Source organism: Thermobia domestica, chromosome 13 (assembly GCF_964235325.1).
Source record: "Thermobia domestica chromosome 13, izTheDome1.hap1.1, whole genome shotgun sequence".
Classification (NCBI taxonomy): domain Eukaryota; kingdom Metazoa; phylum Arthropoda; class Insecta; order Zygentoma; family Lepismatidae; genus Thermobia; species Thermobia domestica.
Window position 1 is genome coordinate 187,514,559 of NC_137466.1, and position 20,419 is coordinate 187,534,977.

General features: G+C 36.8%; 1 protein-coding gene across 8 annotated transcripts in view; it reads right to left on the reverse strand.

The window, feature by feature from the left end:
- eIF4G1 (eukaryotic translation initiation factor 4G1) overlaps positions 1 to 20,419 on the reverse strand; it is a 249,513-nt gene that overhangs the window by 114,621 nt on the left and 114,473 nt on the right. For 6 of the 8 annotated variants that reach the window (XM_081737076.1, XM_081737075.1, XM_081737081.1 and 3 more), the window contains 2 exons: positions 19,269 to 19,361; positions 12,738 to 12,830 (listed from right to left, as the gene is read on the reverse strand). In XM_081737076.1, coding sequence (XP_081593202.1) covers positions 12,738 to 12,830; positions 19,269 to 19,361 — 186 coding nt within the window. The remainder of the gene's footprint in view (positions 1 to 12,737; positions 12,831 to 19,268; positions 19,362 to 20,419) is intronic. The other 2 variants (XM_081737080.1, XM_081737082.1) reach the window with 1 other exon arrangement.

Genomic DNA, 20,419 nt, shown 5'->3' on the forward strand with positions numbered 1-20,419 from the left:
TTGAGAGATGAATCCTGACATCAAATTCAGTAGAAAAGTTCCTATAAACATGAGTCGAATTCTGCTGTTTTCGAGTTACAGGATTTCCAACTCGGAACCCAAAATCGGCTCGGGACAATGGAAAATAAAATATAAATTTCGCGTTAAATCAGACGTGTGTGTTAAAAGTTATGATGAAGTCCAAAAAGTTGATTTGCATCAATATGATAATATTTATGTGCGTTGCAATTCGGTTGGCAGTGTTGTCAACTTGATACAACTTTTATTTGTTTCCAAATTAAACTACGTGGTTTTTATTTGATATTTGGTATTCATTAATGATTGTAAACATCACATGAAGCACAATTTTTCCCACATCACCACAGTTTTCGAAAACTTACATGTATTTCATTAAAAGGTTTTATCTTGTGCGTTACTGACAGTTTGCAACATTAAGTGTGAATTTCACTTGATGTTTGTCATCATTAGTAAAACCAAAATGTCGAATAAAAACTACGTCTGTGTAAGTTGTAATAATAATAATAATAATATGATTTATTTTTTTATTATTGCAAAACCTCTCGTAACTCCACACATCAAGTTCGAACTTGTTCAAGAAGTTTTGCTTCAACCACGAAACAGTTCATTACGTGATTCGGTGTCGTGAACATCATTCTAGTGTCTTCTGCAACCATGAAAATTGTTTTCACTGGTAACATGACATTGTAGTGCACTAGTTAATAACAGTTGAGAAGTCCTGTTATAGTAAGGACCGTATTAAATTTGTTGATTATTCTAAAAAGGCATAAAAGGATTGTGTACAGAAAGAATTCTTGGCAAAAATTTTATCTTGTGGTAAAATATACGTATTGCGTACAGCGCGTCTGCCAAAACGTAATATTAGGAGAGGATGATTATTTGTGTAAAGGGTGCTTTGAATATTTACCGTGAACAACATGAATGTGTGTGAGATGTTGGTGACCACGAAAGAAGGTGTAAATATGAAATAATGCACCAGCAAGATAAAGAATTTGTTCCTCTGAATGTAGATTTGGAGACCATTAACCAGACAATTAACATGCTAAACATGAATGTGTCCCCATTATAACGGCCATTATCGGTGAAACCTAGACTACGGTGAAGGATACACCTCTCAAAATTTTTCATACTGCCTTTCAAATCGCCTTGTGTACAGGGCACAAATAATCATCCTCTCCTAATAGTACGTTCGGGCAGACACGCTGTACGCAATAATACAGCAAGATAAATTTTTGTCTAGAATTCTCTCTGGGCACAATCCTCTTCTAACTTTTAGCATAATCAACACATTTAATACTGTCCTTACTGTAATAGGACTTCCCCATTGTTATTCACACAAGCAATTAACCAGTGCACTACAATGTCATGTTACCAGTGAAAACAATTTACATGGTTCCAGAGAACACTAGGACGATGTTCACGGCACCGAATCACGCAAACTGTCAATAACGCACGGGATAAAACCTTTTACTGAAATACATGTAAGTTTTCGAAAACTGTGGTGACGTGGGGAAAATTGTGCTTCATGTGATGTTTACAATCATTAATGAATACCAAATATCAAATAAAATTCACGTAGTGTCATTTGAAAACAAGTAAAAGTTCTACAAAGTTGACAACAATGCCAACAGAATTGCAACGCATGTAAAAATAATCATATTGATATAAATCAACTTTCTGAACTTTATCAAAGCTTTAACACAGTTTCTGATTTAACGCTAAATATATATTTTATTTTCTATTGTCCCGAGCCGATTTTGGGTTCCGAGTTGGAAACCCTGTAACTCGAAAACGAAGCGGAATTCGACTCATGTTTATAGGAACTTTTCTACTGGATTTGATGTCAGGATTCATCTCTCAAAATTTTCATACTCCCTTTCAATTCGCCTTGTGTATAGGACCTAAATGCTCATAGGGAATATTTACATTTCAAGGACAAACATCGAAATTTTAATAATTGCGAATGTTGGGGGCTGCAGCCGCATGAACGGTTAACGGATATTAAATACTTAGGTACTTCTCCAATAATTGTAAAAAAAAAAAAATAAAATAAAATAAAATAAAATAAAATAAAATAAAATAAAATAAAATAAAATAATTTTAAAAAAGTGGGATTTCTGAGAAAATGGCGTCCAAACACGGCGTCTTAATGAAATTTTCAGCTTTTTATCATGCTATAACGTGGGATGTAATAACCAGAAACGTAAGTCCTTTACATTTTCAAGACCTTATGGAGTAGATTTCGATGCTAGAAGCAGATGGTTGATATTGCTCGTGAGGGCAGAAAAAAAAATGTTTGAAGTTAGCAAAAATTTCAAAGTTGGCAACTTAGCGAGTGAATTGCGCGACTCCTATTGAACCAATAGACGAATTTTGGCCCTCCACCGAAACATACAACTTTATACTCTTCCTACTATTGCGATTATGTTACTAAGTACACTCATTTCTCTACGATAAAATTTTTAATTTGACATGTTTTTCAGTTTTTCGAGCAATCCGAGAGGGCGGCAGCCATTTTGGAAGGCTGTATATCGAAGAATTTTTTTTTCAACAAAAAGAAAAAGATATGGGTCTAATAATTTTGTATGTAGTTTCTTATTTAAAAAAAAAAAAAAAAAAATCCGTGACAGTTGTGTGGACCATCCTGGACGATTTGAAATGGAATCACTCATTACGTACAAATGGCAGTTATTAAAACTTTTGTATCGCGTGACGAAGATATGAACTCAAGCGTTTCTAAGACGGATAATTAATTGAATACATAAATCACTCCAATCATACTTGCTTGAGGTTCCTATTGCATTCAGTAAGTCAGGTTTACTAACTTGGGAGGTCCAATGTTGCCATCACATCAAGGAGCTCATTATTAAGAGCGGGGAGATAAACCAATTAATTTCGAGTGCACAGAGCATAAATCATCCGGACTCTAGAAATATCCATAGCTAAGATCCACTGATTCTAAAATATTCGCGTGTTGCCCTTCGTCCACACGTCTGGAAACAAATGTACGATGTATCCTGTTTTCGCACTTAAATTGCACAACAGGCTGTTCGTGACGCACACTATCCTCAGAAAAAACTCTTCTATAAACAAGAAACACTTCCTTGCGTTTTACTGACTTCTAGTGCTGTCAACGCCCAACCAATACTCTCGCCGCCAGGTGCCAAGTTATCAGCATCTCTCACCATGCCCGTAAGGTCTGAGTTTATTCTTTACTTATTTCACCTACATAGAACGGGACAAATACTTTTTTTTTTTTCATTTATTGACGGAACGGCCGGGACATGGACCGAAAACGGGACTGTCCCGGTTAAAACGGAACGTATTGTCGCCCCATGTATAGAGGGTGTTTCGAAAGAACACCCACAACGTTTGGGACGTGATTCCTAACAGCAAGACGAAAGGTATACACCAACCTGGGTGCACAAATGCTTCCTTTCGGAAGTATAGGCTGCCGAAAAAATGGAAAAAAAAAAAAATCTTTAAAGGTTCATAGCTCCAAAACTATGAGATCTACCGTAGTCAGGTTAAGACTTCACTTAGGAACTAGTATGTGCGCTATCCAAAAATACATGTTTCAGAATCCTGCAATACTTCCGCAACAATTTTCATAAGAGGTAGTTTGGCTACGGGAATATAATTTGAAGTACTCACCAACTATCTCTGTACAAATTGTTGTGGAAGTAACGCAGGATTCTGAATCATCGATATTTGGGTTCCTAAACGGTATGTCCCATAGTATTGGAGCTATGGATTTTTAAAGTTCATTTTTTCAAGTTAACCCATGGAGTATAGCCACACAGGTTCTTCTACACACCTCAAGATCCGTGCATCTATGGGGTCATGCTTTCAAGTGAATGGCGTTTTCCACACTGAGTTTCTACGCAAGGGTACCACAGTGAAAAAGTGGTACATCAAAATCCTAAAGAAGCTAAAGGCTCGACTGAACACACATCAGGTCTGACATGAGTTCACGACATCGTTAGACCCCACACCAGCAAGTTAGCCATTGATGCAATAATGAAGCTTAAATATATTTGTGCTCCCGCACATAGCGCATACAGCCCTGATATTGCATCCAGTGACTTTTGCATCTATTCTAAACTGAAGGAACACAAAGACACCCATTTCTCATTAGATGACGACGTCCACCGTGCTGTACGATCATGGTATCACTTCAAAGCCAAGGATTTCTACTGTGACGCCATGGAAGGACTGGTGCGCAGTTGGAAAAAGTGAGTGGAAGCTAATAACTATGTAAAGAAATGTTGTTCAAGAACTAAGCTTAAGATGTCAAGGTACACAGTTTATTATTATTATTATTATTATTATTATTATTATTATTATTATTATGATTATGATTATTATTTCGTTAAATTATGTTCACTATAAACCGAGATATTAATCAACAGAAGATTTTCAGCCCATCCTCGTTGATGCAAATAGATAGGTACAATTAGTAAACTAAACAATTTTGAGGTCCGATTCGAAGATATTTGTTTTAAATAATGTAGTTTCCATATTTATATATTCCAGTTTTGTATAGTTTTTGGCAGGTTTCTACCGCCCTCCGAAATTTGCCGTACGATGTAAATATAAAGGTAACCAAGAAAGTTCTGTCGTTTTTTGTGGAGGCCTCTGTTCCATTGGCATACAGACCGAGAGTTGAATGCGAAGGTCAGTTGTTGCTGAGGGTACATCCAACATACTAACTGGTTGGAGCAGTTCAGTTACACCGTGAACTTGCTTAAGGACAGGAGTGAACATAGGACTCCCATAGAGCGTCATGATGGCATGTATGCTGTAAGAGTTTAAACTGAGGTCAAACGCCGCTGCAGCGAGACGGAAGATACGCCAGGCCTTTGATGAGAGTGTCGTGACTCCACGAACAGTGCAGCAGTGGTTTAACAAATTTAAGAACGGTGACGAAACACTCGAAGACGCACCACGTGGCGGAAGACCGACACACGTACAAAATGAAGATCTTCAGGCAGCAATTGAGGCGAACAGTGGCCAGACATGTGAGGAACTGGAACTACAATTCAGTGTGTGTGTGTAGAAACCATTCGGCAGCACCTCCAACTTAGGAAGCACTAGAAGTTCGGCCGATAGGTTCAACATGATCTGACTACAGGGCCACAATCCAACGTAAGCAGACACCTGTGTTTGTTTCTTATCTGAGGAAGGAGCCATTTCTGGACAAGATGTTGACATACGATGGAAAGTGGGTCCTGTACGAAGCTCCACGGTGGCATCATCATTGGTTAACATCCCATGAACCGATCGAAACCAGCACTGCGCCAGAGGGTCTTTCTGTGTGTTTGCTGGACTGCTCGCAGCATAGTCCATCGGGAACTGTTACCAGCTGGTAAGAGCATCAATGTAATTGTACTGTTAGTAGTTGAGACGTGTTCAAGAAAAACGCCAGTACTTCTACGCCTTGGATGGGAAACACTACTGCATCCGCCATACTCTCCGGACATTGCACCGTCCGATTATCACCTGTTCCATTCCTTGGACAATTCATTTAAGGACGCCAATTCAAATCCCTAGTAGAGGTACAAAATGCATTTGATACCTTCTTCGCTTCACGGCCCACCACTTTCTACCGTGATGGAATTCATGGCCTTTCAGAATGACAGAAGGTCATCGATGCTGACTGTAACTATTATTAATCTTCTCGGTACGTCTTAGGTGACATATCGATGTTCAAAGGTGGTGGGTAAAAAAATAGAGATAACTTTCTTGGTTACTTTTATAAAAGTGTTGTATACTCATGTCCAAAATGAATGTCGCATATCTATAAATGTCTTCTTGTAAGAATATAACAACATAATAATTTTGCAGGGTACTTTTAATACTAATACTACGTGTATAATCAGAAAATATATATTTGTGATAAATTTCATACGAAAAGAATTATAAATAAGAAAATTAGAATGAGTTAAACAAAATGTTGCTAAATGGACGAGAAAGTATTATTTTCGTTGTATTGTTCTTATTTACTGCTCTTTTGACATGAAATTTACCACATACTGTACGTTGGCAACCTCAATTTGTGGTTGACTACACAATTCACTGTTGATTGGGTTGTATGTAGTGGTTTAGTTACAATATGCTGTGGTAATGGATTCTCAACAGACCGCTAAATCGTAATTTTCTTTAGCACAGGTCTTGAGTTTTACTGACATGCTCCTTGAATGCGCTTTTGTTGGTGATATATAGATTGCGGTGGAAGTTGCTGTGTATAAAGTTTAATTAAAATACTAACAGTAGCCTGTTCTACTACAAAATCATATCACCAGTCCAAATATGCGGAAAATGCTGATGTTTGTATGGTGTTGCATAGCGTCAAGTATGACGTACCTTTCTCAAAAGCTTTTTTTTTTTTTCGGTGATTTTATTTGCTACGCGAGACCTGAGAAACTGATACACGTGTGTGTAGTTTGTTGCTCTGTGAAACCTCGTTTCGCTGTTGAGTTGTAATGATGGGAAGGCACCAGCCTCTGTAGTATCCATCAGCAAATATTGGTAAGTATATCCTACACGTATTTTGTCAATAACTAAAGAATTAACTGAAAAATTAGAACAGTTTCTACTATTACTCAAAGAAAATGAGTTTTTGAATTTTCTTTCAGATTCGTTCAGATTGTTCTGAGTTTGTATATTTTCATTTCTAATTTGATCGGTACCACTAACCACATCAATTTTCTCCCTAATTTCATCTTACTTGCTACACTCAACTAAACTTTTACTGACTATTTATTTGATTATTGTTTCGACTTCGTAATATGGTTTTCTTTTCTACATTGGTTAACAAATCTATTTCTTTCACCGCTATTAAGAAAAAAAAGTGCTGTGCATGTGATTCAGACATCAGATATACAGACATTTTTGGTGGTATATTGTATAAATTGGATTACATGTGGTTGTTCGCTTTATATCGGAGCGATTTTGAAGGGCACCTTACGAGTAACTCGCCGCCACATTACCGATGTTTTTTTTTATTAGATCCTGAACATCCATCGCTAGACATTGCTTCCATTCAAGCAAACTCAACCGAAGCATAAGATTGGCGTCATTTATGGCTTCAGAGGAGGGAGGGGAATTGTGCTTTGAGTTTTTGATAGTTATATACATCAATACAACAATTCATATAACAATGAAAAATGCCCTGATATCGGAGCTCTTCACAAGACTGTTTTGAAACGAACTGGCAGGGATTCGTAATTCCCGTTCCAAACGCAGACATGTTCTGGATGCATGATTTGAAGCCCTATCGATACGGATCCTCACCGTACAATTGCAGAGATGTTATAAAGCACACATTTCAAAATTATTTTGCTTATTTATTTTATCAAATCTTGCGTATTATAACTTTCAGGAATAACAATCCGTAACATCCATAAATCCGTGCGCAAAACTTTCCTGGTTGTAATGAACGGTACTGAGCGGCCCTTGGCATCGCTCTCATGATATGTCAGTGGCCCAATGTATCCAGCAATCATTGAGATGGATGTATGCTTCATCCACTGATAACTAACTGAAAAACACTTAGCGAGATAAAAATTGCAGTTTCCTGTACTTAGTTTTTCGTTCTTCAATGTGGCGCAGAAACAGGTGGGGTACGCATTAGCATAGACATCAACCATAGCAGTGTATCAATGGTTATATTCACAAAGGCGCTAAATTGAATCGCTGATCCTCTACAGCACTGTCATTTTCGTTGAAGCAATCGTCCTACTACTTTTCGTGGCCAACTATTTCGCCATAGGCTCCTGGTTTGTGTAACAGGTCACAACAGCTTTCGCAGTAGCCACCACGAATGTGCTCATTCTTATAACACTTTCACTATGTATCATATACAATGTAGTGAATAAAAGTGAAGGAGTTCAGTTCGTATGGTGTGATATTTTCTCAATACTGAAATCGGAAATGGTAGATTTGTAGAGTGGAGATGGAATATATTCTTGGGACGCTTAACTGATTGTAGAAAACAGCTTTTCGTTCTTACCGTTTTTACTCTCTAATAATCAAGGTTAAAATCCGAAATGGTTGATTTCTATCATTTTTGGTGGATGGATTTCCAATATCAATGGAAAAAAAATTCTACATCCTCGCTAAAACTGCTGGTGATCCATCAACTGCTGGTGAGTTTTTGTATTTTTTGTCTCCCGGACGAAGACACACCGATAGAGTAAATATAATGTAAAAAAGATTTGGTAAATCAAACTCTTTTACCCTCTCGTTTATTAGTACAACTTTCTATATACTTATCACAAGGCTCTCTATCGGTAATCATTCCATGTATTTGGCAATGAAGTTATTATCATTATTATTAATTATTTCGATACATGTGAGATATCGAAAAGATTCAAGACAAGAGCAACGTCGCACGCGATCTCTGATTTTTGTGTAGGTGTGAACTTCTGATCGAAGAGTGGTATTCTCGTTGTGGTAATGGAGCTCTCACGTCAACTATTCTTTCGGGTCAGACTAAGAAAGACTGTCACGAGAGTTAGAAGTCAGCGTTTGATGATGTTGCTCCAACATACAGGCGGGGGGGGAGGGGTAGACAAAAAAATTAAACGCACTTCATACAGGACACGTAAGTTTGGCCGTCCACTGAACAACACGTGTTGCAGTTGCCGATCGGTTTTTGTTTACAATGTGTCATGTGGACCTTCCTCTTCCGTCAGCAGTAACCAGTTCACCTGTGAGTGTCGTGGTGCGGTTCCGTTGAATTATTAAGCGAAGGACACATGAATACAAAATTCCCTTGGTCTTTTTGCAATAAAAAGCTCTTGCGAGACAGTTCGCTGCCATGGCTCAAATACAAAACAACAACAGCGATTAGAATTGATGTAAAATTTATTACAACAGCGGTACACTTACAAACTTGTAGTTTCTGCTTTTAAGAACCTCCTCCTTAAGGTAGCTAATATCTATGACTACATAAGAGATTAACACACCTTTAGAGAGTCCAATCATAAACCAACGGCATTTTGTGTCCTCAGATTACTTTCAGCTGTTAATTTGCAATGACCTTTAGAACTCATCCTCGTTCTGCCCCTATGGGTTCACAAACCATGTCGCAAATTATTGTAATTAATACAAGGGAAAGAATTAATGCAATAGGTGCTCTTAGTTTTTGTAACGCATATAAAGTTCACAACTACTGCCATAAATAATTGCAGTAGCCTTATCTTCACTTATTACCACAACCTTCTATATATACTTATTGTGAGCCTTTCTTACAATCTAATTACATCAATTCAAATACTCTTCTTTGGAGCTGTACCACGTATTCTTCGTAACTTCTAACGTTGATAACCTCCAAATGTATTTCCTAATTCTTATTTTCAAACGTATGAATCTACCAAGTAAAAACTTCTTTTATCTTTTAACCATTATTTTATGACTACAACCGAGTCTTATGCCAATCATTGACACCTCTTCACAAAGTACTAATTAGAGCCATTTGTCGACTCTCTTACCTACAACTTCGGACAAACTATTGCTCACGAACGCACACGTGTCATTTCCCACGTAGAAGTGGCGTTCATAATTCAGTCAGATATAAACCGAACCACCTTCTGTCTACCGATCAATACTAATCCTCTGATACCATCTTTGATCTTCCTAAGTATCAGTCACTTCGTGCTTTAACAATGCGATAGTCCTAGTACGTCCCTTGTTTACGTAGCTATAAATTCCTTCCCTTTAGATCTTAAGGTGGTGTAACTTTTTCGTAATTCATTATCTTCTCGGAAACTCAACATAGTGCGATACATGTGATACAGCATTTGCTAAAAATCTTTAGCTACTAGCAACTCTTAGTTTATCTAATCATATAAAATTTGATCTGCTTAAGTTATTTCTAGAAATTATTGTAATTCTCATGTAGCAACATTTTATAATTCAGGAAGAAAAATACCACGTGATGATATATAATAACCCTATTATAAGTGTATTGCCGATCTGACGGGTCAATGAGTGTTTTGTGGGGTCACTGCTATATATTTATATGCTATTATTGTTGAAGGAGTTGTGGGGAGGGCAAGAATACTTTTCTGTGTTACTTTACAATGTGACCAGAACACAAAGAGCACTAAAAGTCATTAAACATAGCGCATTCCTGGTTTATTGTGTTATTATTAGGGACACGAGTTTTTCGCACTAAGGATTTAGAACTTTCGCGTTTCGTTTTTCATATTTCGCGTTTTGTCGCATTTTCCAAATAAAGTTTTGCATTTTGTAGCTCTTATGGAAAAGAATTACCTGACATATTTACAATAATTCCTTTTTATTCATAGATCACTATAAAAATAAACCATAAATTACCTAAAAACAAAATACACCGAATATTTCAATTGGCAATGTGAATTTTATTTATAGAAAATATTTTTTCAAATCAAACAGGAAAATCAGCAATTAAACTTACTGTGAGTAGGAAAGTTTTGCTGTCTTCTGAAAACACATAGGCACAATTTACATTTAAGCATTAAACATAAGCATGTTACACATTTCCACATTTTCCTCCTCCATTGTTGTACATTTGTCACTTATCGTCAGACCATACGTGAAGAAAAAACTCACAATTGGCATTACTTGTTGGAAGCCACGCATATGTAAGTGCATTTACAACAAGCTTCAAATAATCATCACTTTAGAACTCTCCATCCAGCTGCCATGGTGATAGCTAACGGGCAACATGTTCCCTTTAGTCGTGTCCTAATCACCCAAAATACACAGTTCAAGCCACGTTCTACCGTTCCGTCAGCGAAAAACTAGCGTTTTTAACGTAAATGGAAACGTATTTTTAAAATTTCGCGTTATATGACGTATTGTTAGAAATTTCGCGCAAAACTGTCAATTTCGCGTTTTATCGCGCAATGGAAATCAATGAAAATACATATAGAATACCATAAAACGTCAAGAAACTGAAAATTACTTAATTCTGACGCATTTCGTTTCATCGCGGATTGCGAAAAACTCTTACCTCTAGTAGTTATATTGTCAAAGGAATTGGGTAAATCCATGTCCAGTGTTCCAATACATGTTGCTCGGTAATTTTAAAAAATCTTATATTTGATGTGTAGTTATCTTACCATGTTGTTAGTTCAAAACAATCATTATTTTAAAATTAGGGACTTTATGTTTCGAGTGGCAGCCATATTTGTTTTAGAAGATGCGCCATTTGGTGGTGGTGTAAGGGGTTACCCAATCTGAAGTATCTCAGCTCCTAATTGTTCTACCGATGACACAAAAACTAGACTATGGATTGATTCGGTAGTACCAGATTTTTTAAGTTGTTTCGACGTAGAACGTGATGTGCCCTTTAAGAATGTTCACCCTCCCCCAAGATGGTTGAGCAGGATCCCCAGGAGTTTCTCCAGAAACTGTTAGTTTGTGTAGTAATGGATAGTGGCGGCTGCTGGGCAGTAGCCATCTGTGTGCCGTGCGAACGAGTAGATTTCACAGCAGATCAAAACAAAGGCGAAAGTATGCGTCAGTTTGATGTGGTGCTTGGCCTCAACGACGGAAATCTCTTCAGTAATTATGAGTTCACGGATTACTTTTCGATCCTTGGCTGTAATCACGAGATCAACCCGAATGTACTGATTTTCAACTGGCACATTTAGGCTAGGCTGTACATTCTGTTGGACCACGCACAGCGTCAGAACAATTGCCACAGATGGCAGAGGCATTGTATCTCACAGATGAATGGCCATTAAAAATATCGCAAAAAGGGAGAGGAATGGATGGTCTCACTTTAAATGAAGATATGCTACAGTAAGACTTAGCAGGGAGGTTTTGGATCCATCCGGCAAGCTTCCAACACCAAAACAAGTAACCACGCCTCTGTTGATATTCAGCTGATGATGTGCTTCAACTTGTATTGGGACTGCACCCACGTGGTCTTTGAGCAATAACTTTATTTATCATTTACGATCTGTATAAGAGAAGTTCCATTTCTTTCTAAGTTTGCGAATATGCCTCGGTGGAAAAGTTCCAGTGGCAATGTTGCAATTCTCTAAGGAAAATAAAACTTGAAAGTTTATTCAAACTACCAGCAGTTTTTTCCTCTGCATCTTTAACAATCAAATATCGTGGAACATGTACCACCATCTTTTCCTTGTTCGCCTACTCTAATCTAGTGTATTTTTCTTTCAAGTAGGTTTGAAGTTGTGCCATACTGTAAAAATAACTACCTCCACTTCCCTGTCATCGTTCTGAAAGACGAACGCGGCAAGCAGACACTACCTACTACAACCCTTGTCAGGAAACAGGGTGATTATTCCAGACTCAATGTGCGTACCCAGAGTTTTTTTCTTCTTTCATTCTTTTCTTGACCTGGCACAAATCTATCCAGTATTACGAGATACAACTCTCCCTTTTTATATACACTTTTCTTCCTAACCTTCTAGTAGCCTCTTCATAAGGGACATTAATTATGCTCAGTACATACGTATTTAGCACAGAAAATACTTCTGTAATCCTAAAATACATGTCATGTGATCCAGTACAGTACAAAGAAAATCCCTTCCCCCTACCGTAAGTCAATGACCTACGGAACCACAGTATGGAACAGCTGTAAGCTGAACTTCAAATGCTTTTCACTGTCCATAATAAATCCTCAGAATATAATAATAATGTTCATATTAAAATGCACGAATCGATTATAATAAATTCAAGACTGACAGGTGTCCACTTACCTGAACGAAGGGACCTGCTGCATGTGGAAGGAACACCGCCTGATTCTGTCCAACAGCTTGAACTACGGATGAGGGATGATGAGTGTAAACGACCTGAAAAGAAGAATGGAGTCAATATTTAAGAAAAATGGTTCAATATCTTTATTTTTAAAATCAATATAAAAACTTTCACTTCGCTCTCATTAAATCTTTTTCATCAGCAATTTCAATCTGTCCACTACTTTCATATTCATAATCATTGAGCATTATTATCATTAATTGTTAATTGCTTCGAAATCATAAATTAGAACGACCTTCCAAAAGGAAACACATTCCAAACTACCTATTCTATACTGGAAACTTTTTATAAATCCCAACAATTGCGTAACTACGTTTCAATGGATTAAAACAAATCATTGGTACCTAGAGATGTTAAAAAAACAACCTGCTAAATATTAGATTTTGGTAACACCGTTATATAATTATTTTAATTACATTTTCAAAGTGGGCAAAACCATTTGAGCAGTTCCCTATATAAATCTGTGGTTTGATCTCTTCAACACCACAGAAATAAATTGGATAATATGAGCTCATTCAGCTCACTAAGATTACTCTTCACTTCTTTCAAATAATTCCTATTTGAAAATAGAAAGGGCTGAAAAGAAAACTGAAAGGGGAAAAAATAAGGGAAATATAATACAAATAATCCTAATTGGATCTACTCAGATTTAGTATTAGGATAGTAGAGCAAAATTTAATACCCATGGGACGTGTTTCTCCAAACTAGATTAAGCTGTTTCTCCGGAGTAAATAGGTACTTAATCGAGAATAAGACAAAGCTGTATTTCTTGGTACGATTACTCCGAATAAATCGACTACTTTAGGGATAACTTTTATTCTGCCAAATTTTCGCGAGTAAATTCAAAATTCGCGAGTGAAGAGTGAATTCCTGCAAGCCAATAGTGGTGGGGAGGTTAAGACAAAGTCTGGTAATGATTCGAGTGAAGATTATGTTTATGATGGGAGTTCGGCAAGCAATATGAAATGAAATCTCAAGTTTTACTTGAGGTATTTGAGATTATTTCTTGAGATATTTTGCACTTCCATTTTCAGGTACCTTTCTCAATTCTTCAGTTTCTTCCTGTAATTATTTTGTTTTTAATAGTTTAGATAATTTGTGTGTCAAACGAGAGAATTTCCTGTAACTACATCGAAAAAAAAATTTCGAAAAAAAAAAAAAAACATATATAACTTATACCGCGAAATCTCTACAAATCACGAGCAAAGTTTGTTTTGATCCACGTCCCTCGATGTTCTTACACGGTAGAAAGATTACAAATAGCAAACCTTCTCAATCTAATCGCCCCTTCGATGCTATTTTCGTGTTTATATGCAATTCTGAACGATGGAAACACAACACCAGCAAAGTGACTTTGAAAAATCTTAGCCGTAAAAATAGTTAAAAACTAAATTATTGAACCTTAAAACCAAAGTGTTGCAATATCGAATAATTTTGAGAAATGAACGAAACTCTGACGATTCCATTCTTCATCTGTACTCCAAATACGGAAAAAATCTTAATTTCTGTTTATTTAAGTGAAAGTTCTGTTTGATATTTTAATTATATTCTCTCAACTTATTTTCTCGCAAAACGTAATAAAAATGTTACATATAACAAAAAGCTTAAAAATGACATTTATGTCCCTGAGTGATTATTACTTTTCTCGTTAGCATCATATTATCTGCCTCTTGAAAACATACATGCATAAACTTCTGAATATCTGTATTCTTATGTTGAACAAAATTCAATAATGGTAGTTCTTGTTTCTCCCAAAATCTGTATTTTGATATTTTACAAGATGAAGCAGAAGACTGAAAACATACTTATAATTTTGAAACAACTATAGGATGCAAGACCATGTGATGGGTAGGGATAATAGAAGAGAGTATCCAATGAAGTATGAAAACCACAGCCATTTTGAAACTTGGCGAGGAAAGTTCGAAGAGAGCATGTAACAGACCGATTTGGTTGGAATTTGACGAATAGAGTGAAGTCGTATACAGACATAATTTTATTTGTTTATGCCTACATTTAATTGCATCATCATTTAGGTTACAAAAGCTGCAGACAGGTCAACCATTCAATTCACGCAATGGGCTCTGGATCAATTCATGCCGATTCCATGCTTTTAAGACCGGTCCACTCGCTAACGCTTTCGTCTTTGGTGTGAGCGGTCTCAGGTTAGATTCCTGGTAGGGACACTCGGTCGAAAAAACAATGTAAAGTTTTCTGGGCGTGAGTGAGATTTTTCGTGGGTGAGATTTTTCTCATTCCCACCACACAAATGCAGTGATGGTGCCAGCAAAACGGCCGCTTTCTTCCTTCACCATTCCTTTCTTGCTAGCCAATTTCCTGGGTAGTGTGGGTCTACAAAGCATATATCACTTCAGGCCCGGGCCGAGCTCGGGCCGTAAATTTTTAAACATACTACCATATTTCTCGGGCCTAACTTTGTAAATATACTGTACAATTACCCACATAAGTGCCTGGACCCCACGTAATGGAATTATAACAGTCAGGGGTCCAGGTACTTATGTGGGTGACTGTACAATGATATATATTGCACCGTTCTTTTCAGAGAACTTTTAAAGCACAACTGCAAAATTAAACCTCTAATTGCTGTAAATAAAAATACAATTTTGCGTTAATTATTAAGTTTCTGCAATTTGAGATTATTTCGGATTCAGTTTATTATCACACGAACTCGGGCCGGGCCGGGCCGGGCAAAAAATTCAGACCCGTGCAAACCTCTACCGCATTAAGGACGATTCCTCACACGTACAGGCCACATATGCCGGAAGCCAAAAAATTATCCCTAATCAACGATTCTAAGCTAGCTAGCGCTCTCTCTCTCTCTCTCTCTCTCTCTCTCTCGTATAACATTCCACGATTATGCACTGAGGCTAAAGAAGACGATCACAACAATGAACCAAAAATGATGAGTCAGTTTTGGGATATCAACTATGGGTCCAGTCTAACCGATGGCGTATCGGATACTGCACAGGGCATGACATCCTGCATGAATGTGTTTCCATTACTTCCGAATCCGAAGGTCGCTTTCGAGATCATTCCCAGTTAAGATCTACGCTGTCGCACTTAGCTGGTGGTGTGTCAGTCAATGGTTGGATGAACAATTTCCTAGATATTGGATAGGCAGCGGGCACTAAGTAGCTCTTTCCAGATCACGCTGTCGTCAACTTCAACTTGCTGTGCCACTTAAGGGACTGTGTACTCATACAAAATCCAGACGATGTATCATATCCAGTGATTATGAATTTTTGTACCAACATTGTACCAGTTTTATTGCTTCGGATTCACTAGCATTGGATGAAATAGCTCGGTATGTGCATCGAGGTATGGCCACCCAGATGATGAAAGGCGATCCCTCGTTCTTCAGAAGGTAATTATTTCCTTAATAAACAAGTCCATGCCTTATCTAATTTCATTATGTGTACCAAATTCTATGCATTGATCCATTTGTTACATGGATTCCATTTAAAACTTTTGGCTCAAATTCAACATGGGCCATCAGGGAGCTCCAACGTATGATCTTACTACACCACGATCAAAATTTGAACTTATCCACACGTTTCTCACATTCCATCTGTATTTTCATACCATTAACTTCGATCCAAAATCATAGCCAATACAACTGCTAGAGTATCAGAAATAACAAACACAGGAATACTGCAAGTTAGTCTCCCAGGACAGCCAAGGTTCGCCGAAATTTTCTACGCTTGGAATGGTTAACTCCAAACAACTACATGTTTACTGTCTATTTGGTACAAAAGAGAAAATCCTCCTGCAATGTCTGGAAGCACTGTGTAATCAGGGCAAGACAAAATAAGTGAAATCCCCGCCTCATTAAATTAGTGTCATTTTACGTTCATGCATACGATTGACCTTCACTATTTCACTTTTAAATGAAATCTTGTTTATCTAGAGAAACGATTGCTAACCATTACTTCCATCAATTTTAGAATAATGATACAATAACAAAACGTTCCACTGACTATTTACAAATCATCATGCATCAATTTCAATGTTAGTAAGAATTAAAACATGCCGAATAATTTAGTAAGTTTGGTACCCTATGATGCAGCAACTATAAATCGCATTGGTGATAACTAATTGAAGAAAAGCTTTCCTCGCTGATTTCACTCACAGCAACATGTTTCCATGACGCTTCCAAGGATTTAAATAATAGTAAATGAATTACAGTATATACTGTGGGCCATAAGTACCTTAACAGTAGCAGTTATTCAGTTCTCAAGTGAGTATCATAGTTTATTGACGTAAGCAATATGTTATGGTGTGGTTCGTCAATAATAAGTTACACAAAATGGTTTCATACAGGATTTAAACCTAGTTACACTTGTAATTAAGTTAACAATAAAGTTACTATTTCGAAAGGGGTGGTTACATGACCAGAACTACTGATCCATTTTCGTGTCTGAGGAGTAATAACTGAATTTTAACACACAATCTGGCACCTTTTGTTAGGATTAACAACCAAAATATGCTTTGGAAAACAAAGGGATTATTACATCCTTTTAACAATCCTTTGAAGATCCAGGGCACATTATAGGTGAGTGCTCGTTAATGGATTTTTTTTAAAGCATTTAAAAGATCATATTACTGTAGGTTTCGTTTTTTAGAAGCTACTTTGGTCAACCCGCTTACGTAACAATTAAAAATGTCATGAAAGATCAGCTTTCATGTGTGCTAAAAACTACACAAATTCAAGCTAACAATACATATACCACGTGCATTGTACATTAACTCTAAATTACATAATTAAAAAGAAAAAATTGAAAAACTTAGTACTGAATGCGGCGAGTTCACACAGCAACATGAATATGTATCGAATCGATTACTTGCTCTGTGTTTTCCGAATATTGAACAATAAAGTTGATTTTCATAGCGGATGTATATATTTTGTTGGTAGTCTCATTTCCTATTTCCCAAGCTGTCAGAATCCTAGTCGTTTTAAATCGTTATTATTTTGAAGGTACCCATCAACAATGAATGAAATCAGCAAGCAGAAAATCTAAATATAAGGCGATTCAATAAATACGAGTCCATTAATTATTCAACTATTTTTCTTTGGTTTTTAGGAGTTGTGAAAGTACATCATACACACGAAATGTTTGGATTTCTATACAAATATACACGAATTCAAAGTTTATATTGAACAAAGTCAGCTTTACGTTATTAATTTATCAACAAATATACAAAGTATCTTAAGTATTAGGATCGTGCGAATGAAATGTCTGTCCCAAGGGCGTCAATTTCAAAGATCAAACTATTAAAACAATAACACTTGGTTAATATGACCGCCACCTTACCTTTTGCCATCGCTCAGCCAATGATTGGATTGCGTGGCGAAAGACTGGATGCGAAGTCGTCCTCAATCGCAAGTTGTCCCCCGATCACCAGACCATGTCTTCCTCTTAAGTGCTCGACATGCCGGAAGACAAAGTAATAGAAGATACATCAAGAGCATTAAGGCGAATGAGGAAGTGTTTTATACCCAACTCACGGAGAGTCGAACGTTTTTCGACAGACATTTGCGCGTGCGTTGTCGTGAAACATCAGAACATGTTTTTAACATTTCTGTATGTTGACGGATAAAGCTGCGGTGCATTTTGCGAAATTCAGCAATCTAACGATCTGCAATAATAGTTTTGCCCCGACGGAGAGACATGATGGATCTACCCCATCACAGGTCACCACCATACAAGCAGCATCATCTAAGAGTTTGGAAAGTCTTGTTTTGATGAAAATCCAACCCATCCAGACCGTTTACGAGTCCTACTAAATCTATTTTCCGTCTGAAATGACAGTCCGATGCAAAAGACTTTCCCGGTTAGGCCTATTCCTTACTTTGCACTTATCAAGTGGCATCCATGAGTCAACTTTTCCACTTTAACTGCACGGAGCCCCCGAACGACAGTGGTATAGTGTATGCGTAACTTGTATGCCGAACACTTTTCTGAGGGGCCGTTTTCACGGTGTTCCTAAGGAGTTAACCCAAACACAAGGTTGGTCGGTTCACGGGGATTTTTACAACGCTGTGTCATCAGGAAGAATTTGACAAATCAACGGAGAATGGTGCATTCATTCGTCATTCCTTATTTTTCTTTCTTCGCCTTCCTGTGCAGCAGGTCCAGTTTTAGTTAGTCGAGAACCCCCCCCCTCAGGGTGCATATTCTTACTATCCAGTTCAACAACGCATTGTCTCGGGACTGACTGCATATCACAGTATGTTTGCTGGACATTTACAGAGTATGACAGACGCATGACCGTAGTCAATTGTTGTGTTGTTTTGCTGAGGTGAGTTTCCCAGTAGACGCCAAAGCGGACATTTCATACGCATCAACCTAATACAATCATCGTAATAGAGTGGTCATATTGGAATCAATAACAAAACTGTACTTTTTGAAAGTCAAGCATTTTCTTTAAAGGAGTTAATAACAGCAACAACTTACTTGAGGAAATGGGACCTGCTGAGTGGAATTATTCGAAGCCACAGTTATGACTTGTCCACGACCTGAACCTCGTGCCGGCCGTGGAGTGTAATACTGAAAAAGTTTTAAAAAATATGGGAATTTACTACTTAAAAAGACTAATATTAGGCATTAAAAATCAACATATTACGAAATATCAAAATTTAGCTAGTAATGTTTTTAAAAAGCTTTTATATAGTAACTTAAAAATCAATTCTCAAACTAAGTCTATGCAAGAACTAGTCAGCATATTGTTATACACATTAACAAATAGCAGAAAAAACTCACATAAAATCCACACATTAGATTTAAAATTAATCCACCAAATCAAACAAAATAATTAAGCAATCAATCGCACGATTAAAATAAAGATTTTTACAACTTTTATCAAAGTAAAATATAGCTTGTTAAAAGTACTGCAAAATTAAATTAGATCAAATATTTGAAGGAGCCAACGAAAGAACATCGTAAGGATTATTTCGCAATATTTTACAGGAAACAAATTTATTAAACTTGCTCGTTTGTTTCCATTTTGTAGACATTTCTTCTTCACATATCTAACGATCTATATCAGATTGCTTTTGTATGTTGCTAAGCTTTAAATATTATATATATATATATATATATATATTTACAGAAATTCCAGTAAATTTTCGACTAACACCAAAACTGAAAAAGTAAAGTTACTAGTTCTTCCTGTGGACCTTCATTTATTTGTCAAATAAAATTAGCATTTGGTTTAACATCTTCTAGTCTCAAATTTACTATGATTTTATGTTACTGGTGTTGGGCAATATATGGAATCCAAACTTTTCTTATTTAGAAATGTATCTACACAATTGAAGTGTCCGAAGCACAACGAACTCAGATGCAAAATTTCAAAATTTTTCCGAGTTTGTCCACATGTTTCTCAGTATGTTTGACAACTAACGTTGACCGTATACACATTTCCAACTTTTATGGAAGATAATTTAAAAATTCATTCTCCCAAGTAGGTTCTATTAGCTGCTACAGTAAGTCATCAGTGTACTGGGTTTGTGCAACACCTCATTTTTTTTTTTATTTTTTTTTTTTTTTTTTAATAAGTGTTGCAGGAAGAGAATGTGTGTATCACTGATAAAAGATCCGCCGGT